General features: G+C 42.7%; 1 protein-coding gene across 1 annotated transcript in view; it reads left to right on the top strand.

The window, feature by feature from the left end:
- LOC132399737 (protein-glutamine gamma-glutamyltransferase 2-like) overlaps positions 1-22,669 on the top strand; it is a 54,549-nt gene that overhangs the window by 29,358 nt on the left and 2,522 nt on the right. Inside the window, exons 6-12 of the mRNA XM_059980437.1 lie at positions 3,029-3,206; positions 6,265-6,400; positions 14,409-14,512; positions 15,377-15,619; positions 17,898-18,170; positions 18,763-18,923; positions 20,604-20,740. Coding sequence (XP_059836420.1) covers positions 3,029-3,206; positions 6,265-6,400; positions 14,409-14,512; positions 15,377-15,619; positions 17,898-18,170; positions 18,763-18,923; positions 20,604-20,740 — 1,232 coding nt within the window. The remainder of the gene's footprint in view (positions 1-3,028; positions 3,207-6,264; positions 6,401-14,408; positions 14,513-15,376; positions 15,620-17,897; positions 18,171-18,762; positions 18,924-20,603; positions 20,741-22,669) is intronic.

The following is a 22,669-nucleotide window of genomic DNA, read 5'->3' as shown; positions in this document are numbered from 1 at the left end:
TGACAAGATTGGTTATGGAAACCAACTAAGCAACTGGTTAACCAGAAAGGCATCAGTGCATGGAGCTGAGAGTTGGAGGGAGTTGGTTTATTCCTCTCCACACTCAGTAGGTGGGTATCTCCTACGATTTTATTTGGCTCCATTGCCAACATAAGCAGCAAGACTTGATTGTTTTAAGGCTGTTTTTTCACACTTTCTGGGTATCTGTGGCAGCTGCTCCATCCTTAGCCTCAAGAAAATGCAGACTCATGGACGCAACTAAGCACATCACAGGAGCCGTGGACTCTCGCTATTCTTCTCCTTGCCTTCATAAAACTACTGGAGGGAGGGAAGGAGCGGTTGCCCAGCCTAACAGTCCTTGTTCTTATACTGCAGTACTTTTGACTGACAGTAGAAGGGCAAAGAGATTGCAGGATAGATAGGAGGGGTCTGCATATGCAGCACTTCATATATATCCTGGATGGGGACGGTGGGGAGGGGTGGAGAGAAACCCTGATGATTCACTCGGTAGCCCCACAAAATGTTACAGGGCCTTGCAATTCCCGTAGCAGACAGTGATCGAGCTGGTCAGGACACTCTCGATGACATTCTGGTAGAATGTGGTCTGAGTAGCAGTGGGGAGCCTTGCTCACCTCAGTCAGCTCAGGTGGTGAAGGCACTAAAGAGGTGGCGTTGAGGATGCAGGTGAGATGATCCGTGAGGTACGTTGCAAGAAACATGGTGCTGCTGACCCTCTCCTGAGGGGCAGCCATTGATATGCAATGGGGAGTGGTCTTCAAGTCCACAATCATCCCCTTTAGTCCTGTTCATGTTGAGACTCAATTTGCTGTGTTCACAATCTTTCTTCAGTTTGAAAAGAGAACAAATGAGGTTGGTGATAAATGCAAATATTGAAAAATATAGTAAACCAAAATAACCCATGCACCTGCTTCCTCAGAAGCCTCACCCAGCGTGTGGAGGAAAGAGCAAAATGGTAAATAAGATGAAAGATGGTTGTATCTATGTATTCAGTGCTTGAGTATATGACAGCATCAGACTTCCCCGCTTCTCTCTTTCCCTGTTGCAAGCACCTCAGAAATTTGAAAAAAAGAACAATTGTGGCAAAGCAAAGAATGGAATCATGTTTGGAGTCTGTTTATATGTGTTCCTGGGTCCTGAATGTTGCTGCTGAGATTTGTCCATTTTTACAGTGGAAGGTAGTTGAGGGTGTATAAGAAATAACACCATGGTGGCTGGTTGGGCATTGTGCCAGCTGTGGGGTGTGTGTGTATGTGTTTGGTAGAGGAGCTTATCAGGCAATTTTGCAAACCACAGCTTCTGTGAGATTAATTTCCAAGTGTTTCCTCATTGATGACAAAGGTTTCAAGCTCCCTACTGAGTTCTGGTCTTTAACATTCCTTTCCCACTTGCCACCGAGCCTGAGGAAGGTGCATCGTGTTTGTATTGTTACGTACCCCGTAACCGGGTGTCTTACCAGCAAAGATAGAAGTGTCCGTTGGAGTCTGGTGATACTATTTTCAACAGTGTTTATTAGTAAAAATATACAAAACAATATTAATGCAAATTTACAGATAATATACGTTAGCAATACTAAACCTAAAAGTGTGGGTATAATAATAATCAATAATAAACAAGCTCTATCATTGTCTAGGGGGATAATGAATTGTCACATGGAAATATAAAGTTCAGTTCAGTTCATGCAGGCTGAGGTAGTTGTTGGTCGATGTGTTGCAATTGTTGGAGAGAGAGAGAGAGAAAGAACGAGAACGCGCAAACAGTAACAGCTATTGTCTTGCCAACCTTCCTTTACAATCTTGATCCGTCGATGTGTTGTTGTGGCCATTCAAGTATGACCCCTCCGTCCTTTAGCCAGACCGTTCTTCCGTGGTGGACTCGTCACCCAGGCAAGGGTGGACACACGCACAAGCCCCCACCGGTCTCGCTACAAACACTGTGAGTTAAAATTTACCGATCCTTCGTTCGGTCTCTGATACCCCACACTTTCTCGTGGGTGTCTGATGCTCACTAGTTTGTCTCCTGGTACGTCTAAGGGGTGTCACCCCAGACCTCACTTTTATCTCCACTCATGGGGTTTCAAGTGTCAATCAGTTTTGAATGGCTTAGCCCATCAAACCAGCCCACTCCGGCTGTCCACTGAGGAATTTCAATGAATAGAATAGTACCAAGTAAACAATCCTTCTCCAAAAGACAATAACATTAAATCAATGGCTCCTCTCCTCTTTTATCAGTAGCAGATGTTCCAACTTGTTTACCTCTTATCTGTGTCGCTCTCATTCTCTCTCATGAGTTGTTATCAGTAACAGCTGTCCTGGCATGTTTTTCTTTTGTCTCTCCTACTTCCTTGTTAGCAGCACCAAAATAGTAACGGTTTGCGATTCTCCAAAAAGGGGGGGGGGGCATGGACAACTCTGCACCCTTCTGCCCATCAGAGTTGTTCATCCTTCGTAACAGTATCATGAAGTGAAGCTGGCAAGAGAGCTAAACTTCACTACTTGAGGCAATAAGCCTGTCTGTCAAAGGAAAGTGATGCCCATTCCTGTTCTTCTTTCATTGTCTATGCACTGTTTATTGCTTACGTATCCATGGCAGGAACCCTACTGCTCTGAAGAATGCTTTGGCACTCTAATTTTAATTGAATAAAGATAACAATTTCACAAATCAAGTCAAGGATTTGCATGCAAACCATTGGCTCTAAAGTGGGCAGGCAGAAGCTCAAGATGCCTGTCAATTATCCTCACCACCATTGCCACTGTTTCCTGTTGACCTTCTACATAAACTAGAGAAATTCATTTCAAAGGAACATTTCCTGAACCAGGCAAGAAAGGATTTGTCCATATATTTAGTGTTGCAATTGACCAGAGTGGAATTCAACCAACAGAACACCTCACAGACCAAGTGGACTGCCCACCAGATAACCCATGTATAGAACTTAATCTTCAAAGATACATTTCAGATCCTTCATCAATGTTTATTATGTAATGATGTAAAATTCCTCTCTTCTTTCCAGGTGAATTCCAATGATGATAAGGGAATACTGGTGGGTAATTGGGGTAGTAGCTTTTCAGATGGAGTATCTCCAACATCATGGAACGGAAGTGTTTCGATCCTTCGCCGATGGAATGATTCAGGGTTTAATGCTGTCCGCTACGGCCAATGTTGGGTGTTTGCTGCTGTGGCTGTCACAGGTATGTATTCCTCTGCACCATGGGGTTTGACTACAAATATTGTAAGAGATAAGAATTAATATTGATTACCAAGGAACTGCTGAACTGATTGTGATTCCATACCAATAAGACACTCATTATCTCTGGTGGATTCTCACACATTTTTATAATTCCATTTGAACCTTCCATCTACAACTCCTTGTAGAAAGCTGGAACTTCAGTGACACCATGACAGGTGGAATTTAATGCAGACAGGTGGAATTTAATGCAGACAGGTGTGAGGCATTGCACTTGGGAAGACAAACCAGGGTAAGACTTACATTGAGGATTGTGGGATTGTGTTAGAACACTGAGGAGTGTGGTAGAACAGAGTGATCTGGGAACAAACTATCCATAGTTTATTGAAAGTGCTATCACAGATAAAGTGGCCCATAAAGAGAGATTTTGGTATATTGGCTTTCTTAAATTAAAATAGTGAGTACCAGAGTCGTATTGTAATGTTGAGGTTGTATCAGATCTTGGTGAGACCAAATACAGAGTATTGCAGGCAGTTCTGGTCACCTACTTAAAGGAAAGATATCAATAAGATTGTAAAAGTACAGAGAAAATTTACAAGGATGTTGTGGGGAACTTGAGTATCGGAGGTACAGGGAAAGGTTGAATAGGTTAGTACTTTATTCCCTGGAGTGTGGAAGAATGAAGAGAGATTTGATAACGGTATGCAAAATGATGAGGGGAATGGAGAGGGTAAACACAAGCAGGCTTTTTCAACTGAGGCTGCATGAAACAAGAACTAAAGGTCATAGGTTCAGGATGAAATGTGAAATATTTAAGGGAAACCCAAAGGGAAACTTCTCAGCTCAGAGACTGGTGCCAGTATGGAAAATTGACCAGAGGAAGTAGTGGATGCAAGTTTGATTTCAACATTTAAGAGAAGTTTGGATAGTGTGGTTGGGTATGGTGTCCATGATTCAAGTTCAGATTGATGGAGCTAGGCAGAGTAATGGTTTGCACGTACTAGATGGGCCATCGGTCTCTTTGTACACTGTCGAGTTCTATGATTCAATGACAAATTCCTCATGGATATTTCCATTATAAGCTACCATTTTGTGGTGATCTTCCACTAGGACAGCAAGATTCATAATCTCTTTTGTTTCAGCAATAGGATTCAATCAATAAAATTCTGAATCCACGTGGCAAGTTCTGGTACCTACTACACCTTAAACTGCAGATTCAAAGTTCACTTGTCTCTGTTCTAACAACACAGACTCTTACGGTGCCCTCTGCCTTTGGGAATGAGGCCAGTCAGAATGCTCATACTGTACTTCGGAATGGGCAGAGTATACTGTACTCTGGAATGGGAAGAAGATACTGTACTCTGGAATGAGCAGAGTATATGTACTCCAGAATGGGCATAACATTAGATGAATAACATTAAGGAAAATCAACTATTTATTACAGCATTTGATTCTTGGCTAAACTGAAGCCAGGTACTGTCGTCACCGATTAACTGGACTTTGAAAACTCACTCTCATTCCTAAATCACACTATATTTATGTGTGCAGAAGGAGAACAGCCTGGCCCTGTCACCACACTATTCTGAAGTCTGAACAGAGAAATGCTATTTTTATACAGAGATAGTTTCAGATTTTGACTAATTGGCAACCTTATTGTATGTTCAAATTCCTTAGTTGCAAGATCAATCTCAGTGTTAAAAGTGTGAAAAGTCAAACAGTGCTTTGAAGTTAGTAATTGTCCTTTAGTTGGTATGTGGGCTTTACATCCTTATTTTGTCTCTGCAAGCCAATTGGCTCCAGTCCCCTGCTATGCAAAGGGTAGTGATGCTCTTCAAAGACCTTTCTTAAAAGACATTTCTTAACCCCTGCCTTTCCAGAACTTCCACAATACCAAAGCTGTTGTAGTGGCCAACCAATTACAGCTGCTTAAATTGGCTGTGGCATGTCAATCTTAAATATACACAAGTCACAAATGAAAAAAGGTAAACCACACTACTGCCCTTATTTATTTGTTTGTTTGTTTGTTTGTTTGTTTGTTTTTTGAACTACAGTGTGGAGTGGGCCCTTCTGGGGACACAAGAGACAACAGTGCTGGAATCTTGAGGAACACACAATCTGTCTGATAAACTCAGTGTACTAGGAGGTGCTTAATAAGATGGGCCAAAACCAGCAAGGTTCTCTTACGGGGAAATCTTGTCTGACAAATCTATTGGAATTCTTTGAATAATTACAGACAGGTTAGACAAAGAAGAGACAATAGATGTTTACTCAGATTTTCAGTAGGTCTTTGACAAAGTGCCACACATGAGGTGGCTAAACAAGATAAGAACTCCTGTATTACAGGGAAGAAACTAGCAGAGCAGAGACAAGGGAGGAGCAGGTGGGGGCGAGGTAATTGTGATTGATGTGAGAAGCAGGGAGGTGATAGGTAGAAGTAGCAAATGTCTGAAGAAGATGGAATCTGATAGGAGAGGGCGGTGGATCGTGGAATAAAGGAAGGGAGATGAGGAGGGGAACCAGAGGAAGATATGTGTGGTTGATGGGCAGATGGAGGAGGAAGGGGAGGAATAAAGAAGGGGTGATGGGGCTGGTGGAATAAGGGAAAACTAAAGGTCAGAGGGGAGTGGCTGCCAGAAGTTAAAAAAATTGATATTCATGCAATCAGATTGGAAACTAGCAAGGTGGAATAAGACATTCTGCTCTCCTAATCTATAACTGACCTCAATGTGGCAGTGAAGGAGAGTTTCGACAGACATGTCGGTGCAGGAATGGGAAGAGGAATTAAAGTCAGAGGCTGAGAATTAAAATCAGGGGTAGTTGGGCCAGAAGGGCCTATTTCGTGCTGTAGCTCTGAATAAAAAATTTTAAAATAACAGAGCACGAGAAGTGGGTCAGGGATAAAGAAACTAAAAGGGAATCATATTGTGATGTGAATGCTCCAACAAGGTGTGTTTTCCTAAATGTGCAGCATCATTTTTCCAGCCACTAATGTACAGTACATAGACTCTAAGATAATATACGTACAGAGACAGAACTTTTGCTAACCTGTTGCTCTTATCCAGTTTTAAGAAGTTTAGGAATTCCAACTCGGCACATCACGAATTTCAACTCAGCACATGATAAGGAGCAAGATTTAAGAATTGACAGCTTTAGTGATGTGAGGGGAAGAACTCTGAACATAACAAAGGATAGCATCTGGTAAGTTTCATCTCTGCAGTTACATTAGTTAATACATTGGAAAAGAGACGCAACACTGGTAAGGCTGAGATTAACAACTTAATATACAAGGGGTGATTGATAAGATTGTGGCCCAAGGTAGAAAGAGTCAATTTTAAAAAACCTAGCACATTTATTTTTCAACATAGTCCCCTCCTACATTTACACACTTAGTCCAGCGGTCATGGAGCATACGGATCTTGGACCTCCAGAAAGTGTCCACAGCAGGGGTGATTGATAAGTTCATGGCCTAAGGTAGAAGGAGATGAGTTATACAGCTCTCGTTACATGCACATGCAGTTCAACACTTTGAGTGATTATGCAGAAAGTTTGAAGTTAATAACTCATCTCCTTCTACCTTAGGCCATGAACTTATCACTCACTCCTGATCAGTTATTAACTTAAGCTATTAACCTTAAACTTTCTGCATAATCACTCAAAGAGTTGAACTGCATGTGCATGTAATGAGAGCTGTATTACACATCTCCTTCTACTGTAGGCCACAAACTTATCAATCACCCATCTTTGGGCACTTTCTGGAGGTCTCAGATCCGTATGCTCCACAACCGTTGGACTAAGTGTGTAAATGTAGGAGAGGACTATGTTGAAAAATAAATGCGCTAGGTTTTATAAAATTGACTCCTTCTACCTTCAGCCACAAACATATCAATCACCCATTGTACATTTTTAATCTCTGACCTGATGGTGACTTTCATTATTATCTTAAAAGTTAAAGAAATCTTAAACAAATTTGCTGTCTAACTCTATGACAAATTGTGCTGGCATGGCTGACTTGTTTCTACATTGGATTCATACTAAATGAGGCCATTTCTCTTTGAAAATGGAACTCTATTAGAACATTGGTGGAGCAATAACTTTATATCATGTTGCACCTTCCTTTGCAACCAGGGGTTACTGGTGATTTTTCTCCCTGTGACAGATAGAGGGGATATGGTCACAACCCAGTCTAGAAGGGTAAACCGGACAGGGTGGATCAGAATAGTCAAGTCAGGTTTATTGTCATTTAACTACATACATGTATGTAACCATATAATGTTTATAGAAATGGGATTTTTCTCTGAACCAGGGTGTAAAGCACAGTAGTACACACATAACACTCAATAAGTTACCAAGGTAAGGATAAATCTACAGATGAATCACACATACATAACAAAGTAAAGGGCATTAATGTTAAATATTGTTAAGTACAGACAGATTAACCAGTGGTACTTCAAATAGATGTGGCAGGGAGTTCAGTAGCCTAATGGCCTGGGGGAAGAAACTGTTTCACATCCTGACCGTTCTTGTTTTTACGCACTGAAGTCTCCTGCCCGATGGTAGAAAGTCAAAGAGGATGCAGGATGGATACTAAGGCCTCAGCATATGCAGTGCTCCTGATAAATGTCACCAATGGATGATGGGGAGATGCCTATGATCCCCTTGGCTGTTCTCACAGCCCTTTGCAGAGGCATCAGCTCTGATGCTGGACTGCTCCCATACCAGATGGAGATGCAACTTGTCAGGACGCTCTCAATGGCACTTCTATAAAACGTAGTTAAGGTGGGGGGGTGGTGTGGGATCCTTGCTTGCCTCAATTATCTTAGGAATTGGAGGCGCTGCGGTGCCTTCTTGTGCAGGGAGATGGATATTAAGTGGCCAGGTGAGGTCATACGTGATGTGAACTCCCAAGAAAGTGGTGCACTTAACTTTATAAACTCTTTCTACAGAGGAGCCACGTGTTCACAGAGGGGATGGTTGTTCTGCACCTACCTGGTCCACAATGAATTCATTTGTCTTCTCCACATTCAGGCTTAGGTTGCTCTCCTCACACCAATCCACCAGTTGCTTCATTTCCTCTCTGTACTCTTCCTCATCATCATTCATGATAAGGCCGGCCACTGTTGTGTTATCCACAAACCTGATGACATGGTTTAAGCTGAACCCAGCGACACAGTCTTGCGTCAGCAGTGTGAACAGCAGCGGGCTGGTCACACAGTCCTGGGGTGTACCAGTGCTCAGTATAACGTGACGAGAGACATTGCTGCCCACACGGATTGACTGTGGCCTTACTGTTGAGAATTTCAGTATCAATTTGCAGAGGAAGGTGTTGAGACTCAGCAAGGACAGTTTTCCCACTAGTTTCTGTGGTATGATGGTGCTGAAGGCCGAACTGAAGTCTATAAACAGCAGTCTGGCATATGAGACCCCACTTTCCAGATGGGACGGGACAGAGTGGAGAGCATAGGCTATTGCATCATCAGTGCATCGATTTGAGCAATAAGTGAACTGGAAAGGGTCCAGTGTAGCCTGAGAAAAGCTTTAATATGCTCCATGACTAGCCGCTCAAAGCATTTCATAATGGGTGATGTTAATGCCGCCAATCGATAGTCATTTAGGCGGGTTACTGGCACCTTCTTTGGCACTGGAATGATGGTTGCCACCTTGAAAACTCAGGGGACAATGTGAATATATCTGTCAACATCTCCATCAACTGGGCTGCACAGTCTTTCTGAACACGACCTGGTGGTGGTATAGTATCGGGCCCCGCAGCTTTGTGTGAGTTGACTCTGGCCAGGGTCTTCCTTACCTCCGCCAGCACTTTGCTCTGCGCATCAAAACAGGCATAGAGGACATTCAGCCTCTTGAGGAGTGAAGCATCCTGGTCACTGATGCGCAGGGTAGACTTGTAGTCAATAATCCTCTGAATTCCTTGCCACTTGTGCCTCCTGTCCCTGGTACCACAGAAGGAGCTGTAAATTCTCTGAGGATGTTCTCATTTCACCTTCTTGATGGAACGGGAAAGCACAGCTCTTGCTTCTTTGAGAGCTGTCACACACCCTGATCACAATTCCTCAGCCTGGTCCAGACAGACCTCTTCAATAAGCCATGCCTTCTGATTTGCCCTCACCTGGATGTGTTTTGTCCTCAGTGGTTGCCATAGATAGCAGCCTCCCTGAACATTCTCCAGTTTGTATTATCAAAGCCGACCTGCAGAGCAGAGATTGCACCCTCAGGCCTGTTTATTTTCACTGACATATTGTATGTCATGAAAAATGATGTTTTGTGACTGCAGTACAATGCAGGGCATAAAAAATTACTATAAGTTACAATGTAAACAAACAAATAAATAAATAATACAAGGAAAAGAATAACAACGTTGAGTTCATGGGTTCATGGGCCATTCAGAAACCTGACGGCTGAGGGGAAGAAGCTGTTCCTAAGATTTTTTGTGGATCTTCAGGCTCCTATACCTCCTCCCGGGTAGCAGTAATGAGAAGAGGACATGTTCCGGAAGGTCCAAATGATGAATGCCATCTTCTTGAGGCACATCGTCCTGACGATGTCCTCGATGTTGGGGAGGGTTGTGCCTGTGATGAAACTGGCTGAGTCTTCAACACTCTGTGCCTTGGAGTCTCCATACCAGGCAATGATGCAACCAATCAGAATGCATTCTCCATCATGCATCAGTGGAAATTTGTAAGAGTTTTTGCTGACATGTCAAATCTCCTCAAACTCCTTAATTTAGTTACTCAGCTAGTCACAACATATGCAGCTGCCCAACCTAACCAACTGTCAAATCTCCTAGACCACTTCTTCTCCCAGAATCCAGCTCAGCGGCTTCCGGTGCTGACGATGGTAGCTCCAGACCTGTAAGCTCTGGTCATTGACCTCCCCAATCTCCAGGCTCCAATTATCCAACGGGCTGTCCATTCGCCCTGTCATCTTGTCCTGCTCCCAGGAAACGTCTGCTGCTTCCTCCATCTCGGAAAAATTGATCACCAAAACGTTTGGCTCTCTTGCTGTATGACCAGTTATTCAGCCTCTGGAGATAGTCATGATTTCTAGGCTATGAACACCTCGAGAGCTTGCCAGGCTTTCAACAAGAATATTGTTCACATTTCCTCATATCTTTTGTTTGCTATTACCAACGTTTGGGATGACAAAATATGCGCATGAATATCTTTTTGCTCCTAAGGTCAAAACTGTCTGGATTAAGCCTTCATTATTGCCAAAACAAGTGACAGACGATATATCACTACAAGTGTCTTGACTTAATATGTATTAAGTATGATGGAACAGCCAAGAATGCTCATCAATGTCTCTGTTTCCCCGGGAAGCTAAAGAAATTTGGCATGTCCCTTCAAGCTTCACCCATTTTTATTGATGAATCGTGGAAAAAAGCCTACCACAATGCATCACAGCTTGGTATGACACTAGGTCTGTCCCTGACTGTGAGAAACTGCAGGGAGTTTGGACACAGCTCAGTGCATCCTGTGAACTATCCTGCACTCCATGGACTCTGTCTACACCTCTCTTTGCCTCAGGAAAGCAGGCAGCATAATCAAAGACTGCACCCAGCCCATACATAGAAACATAGAAAATAGGTGCAGGAGTAGGCCATTCGGCCCTTCGAGCCTGCATCACCATTCAGTACGATCGTGGCTGATCATCCAACTCAGAACCCTGTACCCGCTTTCTCGCCATACCCGCTATCCCTTTAGCCACAAGGGCCATATCTAACTTCCTCTTAAATATAGCCAATGAACCGGCCTCAACTGTTTCCTGTGGCAGAGAATTCCAAAGATTCTCCACTCTCTGTGTGAAGAAGTTTTTCCTCATCTCGGTCCGAAAATGCTTCCCTTTTATCCTTAAACTGTGACCCCTCATTCTGGACTTCCCCAAAATTGGAAACAATCTTCCTGCATCTAGCCTGTCTAATCCCTTTAGAATTTTATACATTTCAATAAGATCCCCTCTCAATCTTCTAAATTCCAATGAGTATAAGCCTAGTCGATCCAGTCTTTCTTCATATGAAAGTCCTGCCATCCCAGGGATCAATCTGGTGAACCCTCTCTGTACTCCCTCTATGGCAAGAATGTCTTTCCTCAGATTAGGGGACCAAAACTGCCCACAATATTCTAGGTGCGGTCTCACCAAGGCCTTGTACAACTGCAGTAGAACCTCCCTGCTCCTGTACTCAAATCCTTTTGCTATGAATGCCAACATACCATTTGCCTTTTTCACTGCCTGCTGTACCTGCATGCCCACCTTCAATGACTGGTGTACAATGACACCCAGGTCTCATTGCATCTCCCCTTTTCCTAATCAACCACCATTCAGATAATAATCTGTTTTCCTGTTCTTGCAACCAAAGTGGATAACCTCACATTTATCCACATTAAATTACATCTGCCATGAATTTGCCCACTCACCTAACCTATCCAAGTCACCCTGCATCCTCTTAGCATCCTCCTCACAGCTAACACCGCCGCCCAGTTTCATATCATCCGCAAACTTGGAGATGCTGCATTTAATTCCCTCATCTAAATCATTAATATATATTGTAAACAACTGGGGTCCCAGCACTGAGCCTTGCGGTACCCCACTAGTCACTGCCTGCCATTCTGAAAAGGTCCCGTTTACTCCCACTCTTTGCTTCCTGTCTGCCAACCAATTCTCTATCCACATCAATACCATAACCCCAATACCGTGTGCTTTAAGTTTGCACACTAATTTCCTGTGTGGGACCTTGTCAAAAGCCTTTTGAAAATCTAAATATACCACATCCACTGGCTCTCCCCTATCCACTCTACTAGTTACATCTTCAAAAAATTCTATAAGATTCGTCAGACATGATTTTCCTTTCACAAATCCATGCTGACTTTGTCCGATGATTTCATCTCTTTCCAAATGTGCTGTTGTCACATCTTTGATAACCAACTCTAGCATTTTCCCCACCACCAATGTCAGACTAACCGGTCTATAATTCCCCGGTTTCTCTCTCCCTCCTTTTTTAAAAAGTGGGGTTACATTAGCCACCCTCCAATCCTCAGGAACTAATCCAGAGTCTAAGGAGTTTTGAATAATTATCACTAATGCATCCACTATTTCTTGGGCTACTTCCTTAAGCAATCTGGGATGCGGACCATCTGGCCTGGGGATTCATCTGCCTTTTCAATCTCCCCTTTCCAGAGGATAGAAGACACAAAAGCCTGAAAGCATGTACCTCTAGGCTCAAGGACAGCTTTTAACCTGCTGTTTCATTGCTATTAAATGATTCCCTAATATGATAAAATGGATTCTTGACCCCACAACCTACCTCCTTATAACCTTGCACCTTATTGGTTATCTGTACTGTGCTTTCTCTGTAGCTTATACACTTTATTCTGCATTGTTTTTGTTTTATATCAATGCACTGTGTAATGATCTGATCTATATGAACAGCATGCAAGACAAGCTTTTCACTGTAACTTGGTACAGGTGACAATAATAAACCAATACCAATCCATACACTGTTCAGACAGAGTGTGCTTCCATTTGCTGCATTCACAGGAAGGCCACAGCATGTTGTAGATGTAATTACGAATGGTACTTATTAAATCGTCCTTTTCTGGAAACAATTATATAGCTGTCTCAGTGGTTTCCAGACATTAATTCAGCAGGAAAACAATGCAGAAAATCAACCTCAAGATCAAGATTCAAGTTTATTTTTCACATATACATCAAAACACACAGTGAAATGCATGGTTTGCGTTAACAACCAGTGCATCGATGGCGTGCTAAGGGCAGCTGCAAGTGTTGCCACACGTTTTAGCACCAATGAAGCATGCCAACAATGCTTGGCAAAACAAAACAGAACACAACATGCAGCAAAATGTCAACAGCAAAGCAAGTCCAATTCCTCCCTGCCACCCACCCTCATACACAGTCCTTTAACACCAGGACAGGCCACCTTCTCTGACCTCCAGTCTTCAGCAGATTCAGGCCTGCAGGCATCGGGCCTCAACTCCCAGTCTTCTGATTCAACATTCGGACCTCGATCTGAAACATTGACCCCAGGACATACCGGTCACCAAACAGTAGCTCTACTCACTGATGATGGGACCCCGAACTCTGGGCTGTCCCTCAGTTAACTGTCCAAGTAACTTCCAAGGGTTAGAGCTCCATTTTCTTTTGGCTAAAGGAAGCATTCTGGATAGAGGGGTATTCATGACTGGCTATGTAGAGGATTCTCACAACCTGGTTATTCAGTGATGTGAAGACCAATTACACTGAACATACTGGCTGTAGGTAACAGTTCACTTCATTCCACTTAAAAGTTGGTGAAAGCAATTTGGAGCAAGGAGGAAAGGAAGAATATCAAGACGGTCTTGCTTTGAGATTCTTGATCTTGGGGTAGTTAGTTTTCTGGGATGAGGAGTGAACAGCAGCTCTACCAGCCTCATATGCTGAGCAAACTCCCACTGAGCCAGAGTCTGCATGGGCATTCCAGTTGGATATATCCCAGTCCTTTTGAGGGTCAAAGTGCTGCAAATTCTTCATCCACATATATTATGAACTATAAAGAAACATCCAGCCTATATATTTTATCTGTGATTCAACATGTGAATGGATCACGGAGTTTACCTTTGATGAATTTGAACCCAAATTCAAATAATCCTTAGCAAGCTAACTCAGGTGCAGTTCAACATGGAGCACACATAGCAGGTCAGAATCAAGTTACTGAGTACCTTGTGAGGGAAGATTATTTAGTGTAGCAGTTAGCATATTGCTTTACGGTTGTAGCGATCGCCTTTCGAGATTCAATTCCGACTGCTGTAACACAGCACAATACTTGCTGATCTGATGCAAACAATGCATTTTACTGTACGTTTTGATGTAAATGTGACAAATAAAAATAATCTTTAATCAATTCTGGGAAGGTTTCCTTCAGAATTTATATGGATAGATTTTTTTTGTAGAGTTTAAAACATGTGACCTGTGAAATGAGAGGCTTGGAGGGCAGAATGGTTTGTGGGCTCTCCTCAGGGCAGAATAGGAAGAGCAAACTCTTCTTTCAAAATATTAAATTTTTAAATAAATATCATAATATCAATTCTCTACATTTCACAGTTATTCATCTGTGAACTTCCACTTTGAGAAGAGAATGTTCTCTTCCTCATCTGTACAATCTGTTGTTAACGATAGCTGTTCTCTTGTGACCTTGAAGGAACTTCCATTGCTGGGTGGAGTGTTGGATGAAGCGTCCTGATCTGAAGCAAGGCTTTGAAGGTTGGCAAGTCCTGGACCCCACTCCACAGGAGCGGAGTGATGGTAATGTGCTGTATACAGCATGTCTTGTAACAACATTAAGATTCCTTTTTCTGTGAGGTACAGTATAAACATAATGGGCCAGTGAGTGTAAAAACATCCATTCTTCTGAAAAAATATTTTTCATGTCCCTGTCAGCGAGTCCAGATTGTTACCTAATGAATCAACAGCTATGAGCTAGTGGAGGATTGAATCCACACACAGTGGATTGAATTCTGCGTCACCAGATTTATCAAAAATTAACTTTATTCAGCATATGAATTTAAATGTATTAGAAAATTGCTGTGATGTGCTGACGCAAGATGCAACAGAAAACAACAACATTCAACAATTATACGGAATAAAGGAATTACATAAATATTTACAATGTAGCAGCATTATAAAAAGTGCTTTATATTTACTTACTCTTGGTTGGTGCGACTGTAACGAAACCCAATTTCCCTCGGGATCAATAAAGTATGTCTGTCTGTCTGTCTTTAAAGTGTTTACAATGCAGTGCGGCGACTGAGGTCATTGACAGAGGGGGCACGGAGGGTTAACGAGAATGGTCGATCTGATTAACTGCTGGAGGGGGGGAGGTGGTGGAAAGAAACTTTTAAGATGCTGTGAAGTTTTTGTTTTAATAGTCCTATAGCACTGTCTAGAAGGCAGCTTTTGAGAAAAGTAATTTGCAACATGGGTAATACTCAAATTGAAGTTTGCTGCCCACTTCTTTGTCCTGGACACATACAAGTCCTGCAGTGGTGGTATCCATGCCTAACTAAGGAAGGCCAACACGTAAACAGTATTGTGGGTACATGAACTGGGCACATTGTTCAGTTGGTGAACTGTTATCAATGCAGTGACGTTAAGCGTTGTTCTCCTCAGGGATCTTCTGCTGTGGTCCTTCCTCGCTGAAAGCTATTAAGAATGGAGACGTTGATCTGAAGTTTGATACCCCGTTTGTCTTTGCCGAAGTCAATGCAGACGTCGTGTCATGGCTGGTCAATGCCGACGGCACAAAGAGAAAGATTGGCATTAACTCTAATCTGATTGGTCAGTATATCAGCACAAAGGCTGTGGGACGTGATGAGCGTGAAGATGTTACACACAATTACAAGTATCCAGAAGGTAAGCAGTGAAGGTATTGATATTATTTTATTTTTCTTTAGAGATACAGCATGGTAACAGGCCCATCTGGATCAATGAGCTCACAGATCCAATTACACCCTTGGGAACAATATTCTTACTAACCTGTATATCTTCGAAAGTGGGATGAAACCGGAGCATTCAGAGGAAACCCCAAGTGGTCTCCCAATCTATACTGGGTCTCACCTATATGCAGGGAGCCACAACAGGAGCACCGGACACAGTAAATGACCCCCTACAGACTCACAGGTGAAGCGTCGCCTCACCTGGAAGGACTATTTAGGGCCCTGTAGGGAGGAGGTGTAGCTCTTGCTCTGCTTGCCAGGAGGGGGATCAGTAGGGAGGGACGAATGATCAAGGGAGTTGCGAGGGAGCGATCTCTGCAGATTGGATTTGGAGACCACGTCGCCGAGTACCTACTCTCTGTCTGCCAGAAGAAGTGGGATTTCCCAGTGGCCACTCATTTCAATTCCACTTTCCATTCCCATTCTGATATGGCCTCCCCTACTGTCACGATGAAGCCACACTCAGGTTGAAGGAACAACATATTATATTCTGTCTGGATAGTCTCCAACCTGATGGCATTAATATTGATTTCTCAAACTTCTGGCAATGTCTCCCACCCCTTCACCATTCCCCATCCCCTTTTCCCTCTCTCACTTTATTTCCTTACCTGCCAATCGCTTCCCTCTGGTGCTTCTTCCCTCTTTTCTTTCTTCCATGGCCTTCTGTCCTCTCCTATTAGATTCCCCTTCTCCAGCCCTGCATCTCTTTCAGCAGTCAACTTCCCAGTTATTTGCTTTAATTTTCTCCCTCCCAGATGTTTCACCTATATGTTGACCTTGTGTTTCCCTTGTGCTTCCCCCTCCCCTCCCCCCCCACCTTTTAAATCGACTCTTCATTTTTTTTTCTCCAGTCCAGCCGAAGGGTCTCAGCCTGAAGCACTGACTGTACTCTTTTCCATTGATGCTGCCTGGCCTGTTGAGTTCCTCCAGCATTTTGTGTGGTTTGCTGGAAAGTCTCCCAGATTGTTCTGTCTGAGAAAAATTCCCTCCATTTACATATTTTAATGATTGAGCAAAAAGCTATTTTTTGGTTATTCAATCAATTTCCTCATAACTTTACTTTAGAGGTGTTACTGTTTCTGTTCTGCTTTCTCTGTCATGTCAACTGACCATCTCATCCTGCCTTTGGTATAATTGCAAGGTCATCATTTCCCATCCCCTTTTTCCTCCCTCACCTTGACTGCCCATTGCCTCCCTCTGGTGCTCCTCCCTCCTTTTTCATGCTTCCATGACCTTCTATCTCTTTCACCAATCAACTTCCCAGCTCTTTACTTCATCCTTCCCCCTCCAGGTTTCACCTATCACCTGGTGGTCCCCTCTCCCCTACACCCCTCCCCCACCTTTTAAGTCTATTCCTCAGCTTTTTTGTCTCCAGTCCTTCTGAAGGGTTCCAGCCCTATATGTTGACTGTACTTTTTCCATAGATGCTGCCTGGTCTGCTGAACGCCTCCAGCATTTTGTATGTGTTGTTCATTGTTAATGAGATTAGTTTTACAATATTTCATGGAATATACCATAATGGTTTTCAGAGACACAATTGGTTTAATTAACAGAGAGTTTTGCAAGCATCCCTTAATGCCCCAGCACAATATGCTCCAAGGTAGCCAACAACAATAGCAATCGCTTCCACTTCCATGCTCAACCCTCCAGTCAAACTATTGGTTCTGATGTTTCCTGTTTCTCCTTATTCCCTTCTACAGCTCCCATCGTTTGACACCTTCATCTCAACCACACTTCAATAATGCCGTTTCCTCTGCAGCACCGTATCCTTAAGGATGCTCCCTAACGATCCCCACATCCAGTGCTTGGGTTGAAATAGGCTGATCCTGATGGACTGATTAACATTTGTTCTCCTACAAGCACTCAGCTCTTCTCCCTACTCAACAGAATGGTTAACCATTCTCCAGAACCTGTTCCTCTATAGCATACGCATAAATGCAGATGCTCATGTCACAGTGAGTCCACTTATTCCCCTAACTACTGATTGTTTAAACCAACCAACACACACACACACAAAATTTTTTAAAAATTTGGTAGGGGGAAGGAGTCTGAAAATATTTTTTTTATCTCATTCTCCATTAGCCTGCCACTGGTCCACTGGTTACGTTCATACTGGGATAATCTACACATAAATGGAAGTAAAAGTATGTACTTAACTGTTCTAATAAATTCAACAATTGTTCAATTTTTAAAAGGTTCTGAGGAAGAAAGGAATGTTTACAGGAAAGCAAACATGACGGCCAACATGCCCCGCGAGGAGAACGAACCATTCACTATAAAAATGAATGCCAAGAGGTCCTGTATGAACGGGAGTGATTTTGAAGCCTCTGTGGTTGTCACAAATGGATCCTCAGTGAAGAAGGACTGCAGGCTCTTGTTCTGCGCCCAGACCACTACATACAATGGGAGACCACATGGAGAATGTGGTTGGAAGGATCTGGACCACTTCATAATTGAACCTCAAGAAGGTAATTCTGTGATTGTGGAGATGGCTCAAGTGCAAGTTAGTGTGAAGATAATCAAGAAAGGGGCCAGGAAATAAAACAACTTTTACCTTCACAATCAATTGTTTGATTCCTACAATGCAATTAAAGAATCATTAATGCACAAAAAAAGAAACAAAGCAGGTAGATGCATGACGTGTAGTCGCAGATAGCTACAGAACTGACTGAATAACTGCCTGCTTAGGTATAGCTCAGACCAGGAGGCTCCACTGAAATTAGAGGAATGGGGTCGGTTTTCATACATGGGGGCATTCATTTAATATACACTCAGAGGCCACTTTATTATCCATGTCCCGTACCTTAAAAAGTAGCCACTGAGTGTTAGTTGATGGTCTTCTGCTGCTGTAGCCTATCTTCTTCAAGGTTCAATGTGCTGTGTGTTTAGAGATGTTCTTCTACACATCACTGTTCAACATCGCAAACACCAGAGAACTGCACGCTGTATATCCCTGTAATACCACAGAACAGAAGCCCAAAGAGAAAAAGCAGCAAAATCAAGAATAACTTACTGTAAAAAATATTTAAAGTTTTATTCAATATTGCTTTCTTCCTTCAGCAAAGACTGAGAGATTTCAGGTGCGTTACGCAGACTACAACAAGTCCCTAGTAGATCACAACCAGATATGCGTCACAGCCCTTGTGATTGAATACGACTCTAACGAAGTACTGGTTGCCAAAAAGGTGATCACAATACAGAATCCAGAACTGCAAATTAAGGTAAGGATTGCCAGGAAATCCGGTAGGAATTTGCATTTTGTTGTAATAGCTTTCATGCTTCAGATACTGTATATTTGAACTGTGGACACAGATCAGCACATTGAGGATACCAGCCTGTTCTCCATTGACTGCCTACAATTCCTGCTGCCTCTGTAAAGCAGCCAGCATAATCAAAGACCCTATTCACCCCAGATGTTGTCACTTCTCCCCTCTCCCATTGATCAGAAGTTCGTACAACCAGGCTCAAGCACATCTTCTGTCCCCCTGTTATAAGAGTAATGAATGGTTCCCTAATATGGTACAATGGATTCTTGACATCACCAGTCTACTTTGTTGTGATCTTGTACCTGATTGTCTGGCCGCACTGCACATTATTCTGCATTCTATTATGTGATCTTGTACTTTCTCAATGCACTGTGTAATAACCTGATCTGAATGAATAGTATGCAAGACAGGCCTTTCACTCTATCTTGGTACATGTGACAGTACCAAACCAAGTCTGAAAACACTGTGGCGTAGTCCTGTGAAAGCTTGCTTCTCCCTGTGTCACTCAAGTTTTAGGAGCAGTTTCTTCCCCACCACCATCATATTTACGAATGGACAATCAATCCCCAAACAGTATGCGTCTCTCACATTATTTTTGAGCTGATTTTGTGACTTACAGTAATTTTTATGTCTTGTACTGTTGCTGCAAAACAATAAATTTAATGCATGTGCCAGTGATTCGGAACAGAGACTGGCTTGTCAAACCTTAGACAGCACACTGATAGTACAGGGGCCTATTGTTCTGGATTCTTTCTTACTAATAAAAGCCATTGTTTGCTCTGCCAATTATGGTCAAACACACCAAATGTGACTGGATGGCACAGTGCAGGTAGAGCTGCCACCTCACAGTTCCACAGAGACAGGTTCAATCCTGACGGTGAGTGTGGTGTTTGCATGGTCTTCCTGTCGGTATGTGTGTTTCCCACAACCCCCCTCACCCCTATGCTCCAGTTTCTACTCCCACAGTAGCAACCTCCTTCAAAACTCTTGAAAACATTTTTATCTGATGTTTTGGAATGTACGGTATTGGGTTCTATGGACTTACTAATTTCCAAGCCCACCAGCTCCTCTGGTAATATTATTTGACCAATGCTTAGTCCTTTATTCTTTTAATGCTACCATTTATGTTCCTGGAGAGACTGACCCATTCTACAGGCCAGGAATATCCTTACCGTCACATTACTGTTTCCACAGCAGCACACAAAGTGCTGGAAGAGCTCAGCAGATCAGGCAGCATCTGTGGAAATCAGAAAACGGTCAACATTTCAGGCTGAGACCCTTCATCAAGACTGTTTCCACACATTCTACCTTTCATTTCCTCTGTGTCTCTAACATTGCTCCTACTGATTTCTGTCATTCCCAGCCTTTTGTACCTCCAGCGTCCCAGATGCAAATATTCTTTCATCAAATACAACTGATAAGGCACAGTCTGAGATAATTATTCCATGTGGAAGGTCACAGTAGATAAAATTTGAAAAACTGATGCGCATGAAGCCCATATTTTGCTCTTGAAAATCAAAATGAAATATTTTGTTGATTTCAGTACTTTATAATAGTTTAATTTAAATCAATTATTTAACATGTTGCACAGAACAAAATGCACCCTTTGTTACTTAAACATGTTTATTCTTTCAGATCATTGGAGAGCCAGTGCAGTACCGGGAACTGGTGGCAGAAATTTCTTTGACCAACCCGTTGCCAAATGATCTGTGTAATGGTATTTTCCTGGTCGAGGGAGCAGGCCTCACCGATGAACAGAGACTTCCGTGCCCGTAAGTAGAAGATATGGCAGAGATGGTTTGTGTAAGGTGCTGTTTTGGCTCAGGCTGGAGCTTCCTTGCCAATAATCAATGCTCAGCTACAGTCCTCAAGCAATATTGGAATTACACTCATTGGCCACTGTAATATTTACCTCGTGTACCTACTGTTGTATTTGAATTGCTGTCACGTTCCTGTCAGCTTGAAGTAGTCTAGCTAATCTCCTCTGATCCCTCATATTAACAAGACCTACAGAACTGTCGTTCACTAGATATTTTTATCTTTCTCGCACCATTCTCAATAAACTCTACTGACTGACATACATAAAAATCCCAGGAGATAAGCAATTTCTGAGATACATAAGCCACCCCATCTGGCAGCAACAAACGTTCCACGGTCAAAGTCACCTAGATCATATTTCATCCCCATTCTAATGTTTGGACTGAACAACAACTGAAACTTTTGACAATGTTGTTATGCATTGAGTTGCTGCCACGTGACTGGCAGATTAGGCATTTGCATTAACGAGCAGGAATAGAGGTGCATCTAATAAAGTGGCTGCTGAGTGTATAATCTTTGCTTTGAAAGTGTAAGCACAAAGCCCAGCTAATTCCCTGACTTGGCTGGTGGTGGTCTTTAATGATGGATGCTGCCTTCCTGAGTCGTCGGCTCTCGTAGACGTCCTCGTTGGTGGAGGAGGCTGTACCCATAGTAAAAGCAGCTGAGTCCCACTACTCTCTGCAAGTCCTTGTGTTGGAGACATGCAAAGCTTTTCCCTGTACATTTGTAGAGCTTTGTACAGTTGATGGCATGCTGAATCTGCTGAAATTACTAGCAGACATTCTTCATTGCATCATTGCATCATTGTGTTGGGCACAGGACAGGTCCTTCAGGATGTTAGTGCCCAGGAAGTTTGGACTGCTCATCCTTTCCACTGTTGACTCCTCAATAAGGAATTGTGTGTGTTCACTTGACTTCCCCTTCATAAAATCTCTCCGAATTCTGGCTGAGGTCCATCCCTCAAGCAGTTCATTAAAATAGATCAGCCTAGAAATTAATTAACTGTGCATTGTTTTAATAACACCAGTGCACTGTACTATGCCTCTGAAATTCAATCTGCTGACTTATGTGGAACTGACCTTTTGCGTCAAGTTATGGCCAGTACTATATAGCAAGCTTACTTTTAATGATCAAGAATAAAACTGTTCAGTTCCTTATTCCAATTGCCTTTTCCTCGCATAAATATCTCTACCTCTCCATCTCCTCTAAAATGTCCTTAAGACCGTTGCTTTTGGCTGAGTCTGTCAATTACACAAATGCTGGGCACATTAGATATGCTGTATATACAGAGGCATGATGAAATGTTGAAGCCGGCTTGATGGGTCAAATTGCCTAATCTTGATTCCATATTTTATGTCCTTATGATCTTATAAGTCCATAAGACATAGGAGCCGAATTAGGCCGTTTGACCCATCAAGTCTGCTCCACCATTCAATCATGGCTGATATTTTTTCTCCTCCTCAACCCCATTTCCCAGCCTTCTCCCTGTAACTTTTGATGCTGTGTCCAATCAAAAACCTACCAATTTCTGCCTTAAATACACCCAACAACCTGGCCTCCACAGCTGCACGTGGTAACAAATTCCACAAATTCACCACCCTCTGGCAAAAGAAATTTCTCCGCATCTTTGTTTTGAATGGATACCCCTCTATCTTGAGGCTGTGCCCTCTTGTCCTAGACCCTCAAACCATAGGAAACATCCTTTCCACATCTACTCTGTCTAGTCCTTTCAACGTTCAAAAGGTTTCAATGAGATCCCCCCTCATCCTTCTAAATTCCAGTGAGTACAGATCCAGAGCCAACAAATGTTCCTTGTATGATAACCCTTTCATTCTTGAAATCATCCTTGTGATCCTGCTCTGGACCATTTCCAATGCCAACAT

The sequence above is a fragment of the Hypanus sabinus genome, chromosome 9, assembly GCF_030144855.1.
Source record: "Hypanus sabinus isolate sHypSab1 chromosome 9, sHypSab1.hap1, whole genome shotgun sequence".
Lineage (NCBI taxonomy): Eukaryota > Metazoa > Chordata > Chondrichthyes > Myliobatiformes > Dasyatidae > Hypanus > Hypanus sabinus.
The sequence above is the reverse complement of the archived record's forward strand: the minus strand, read 5'-3'. Positions and strand labels throughout refer to the sequence as shown.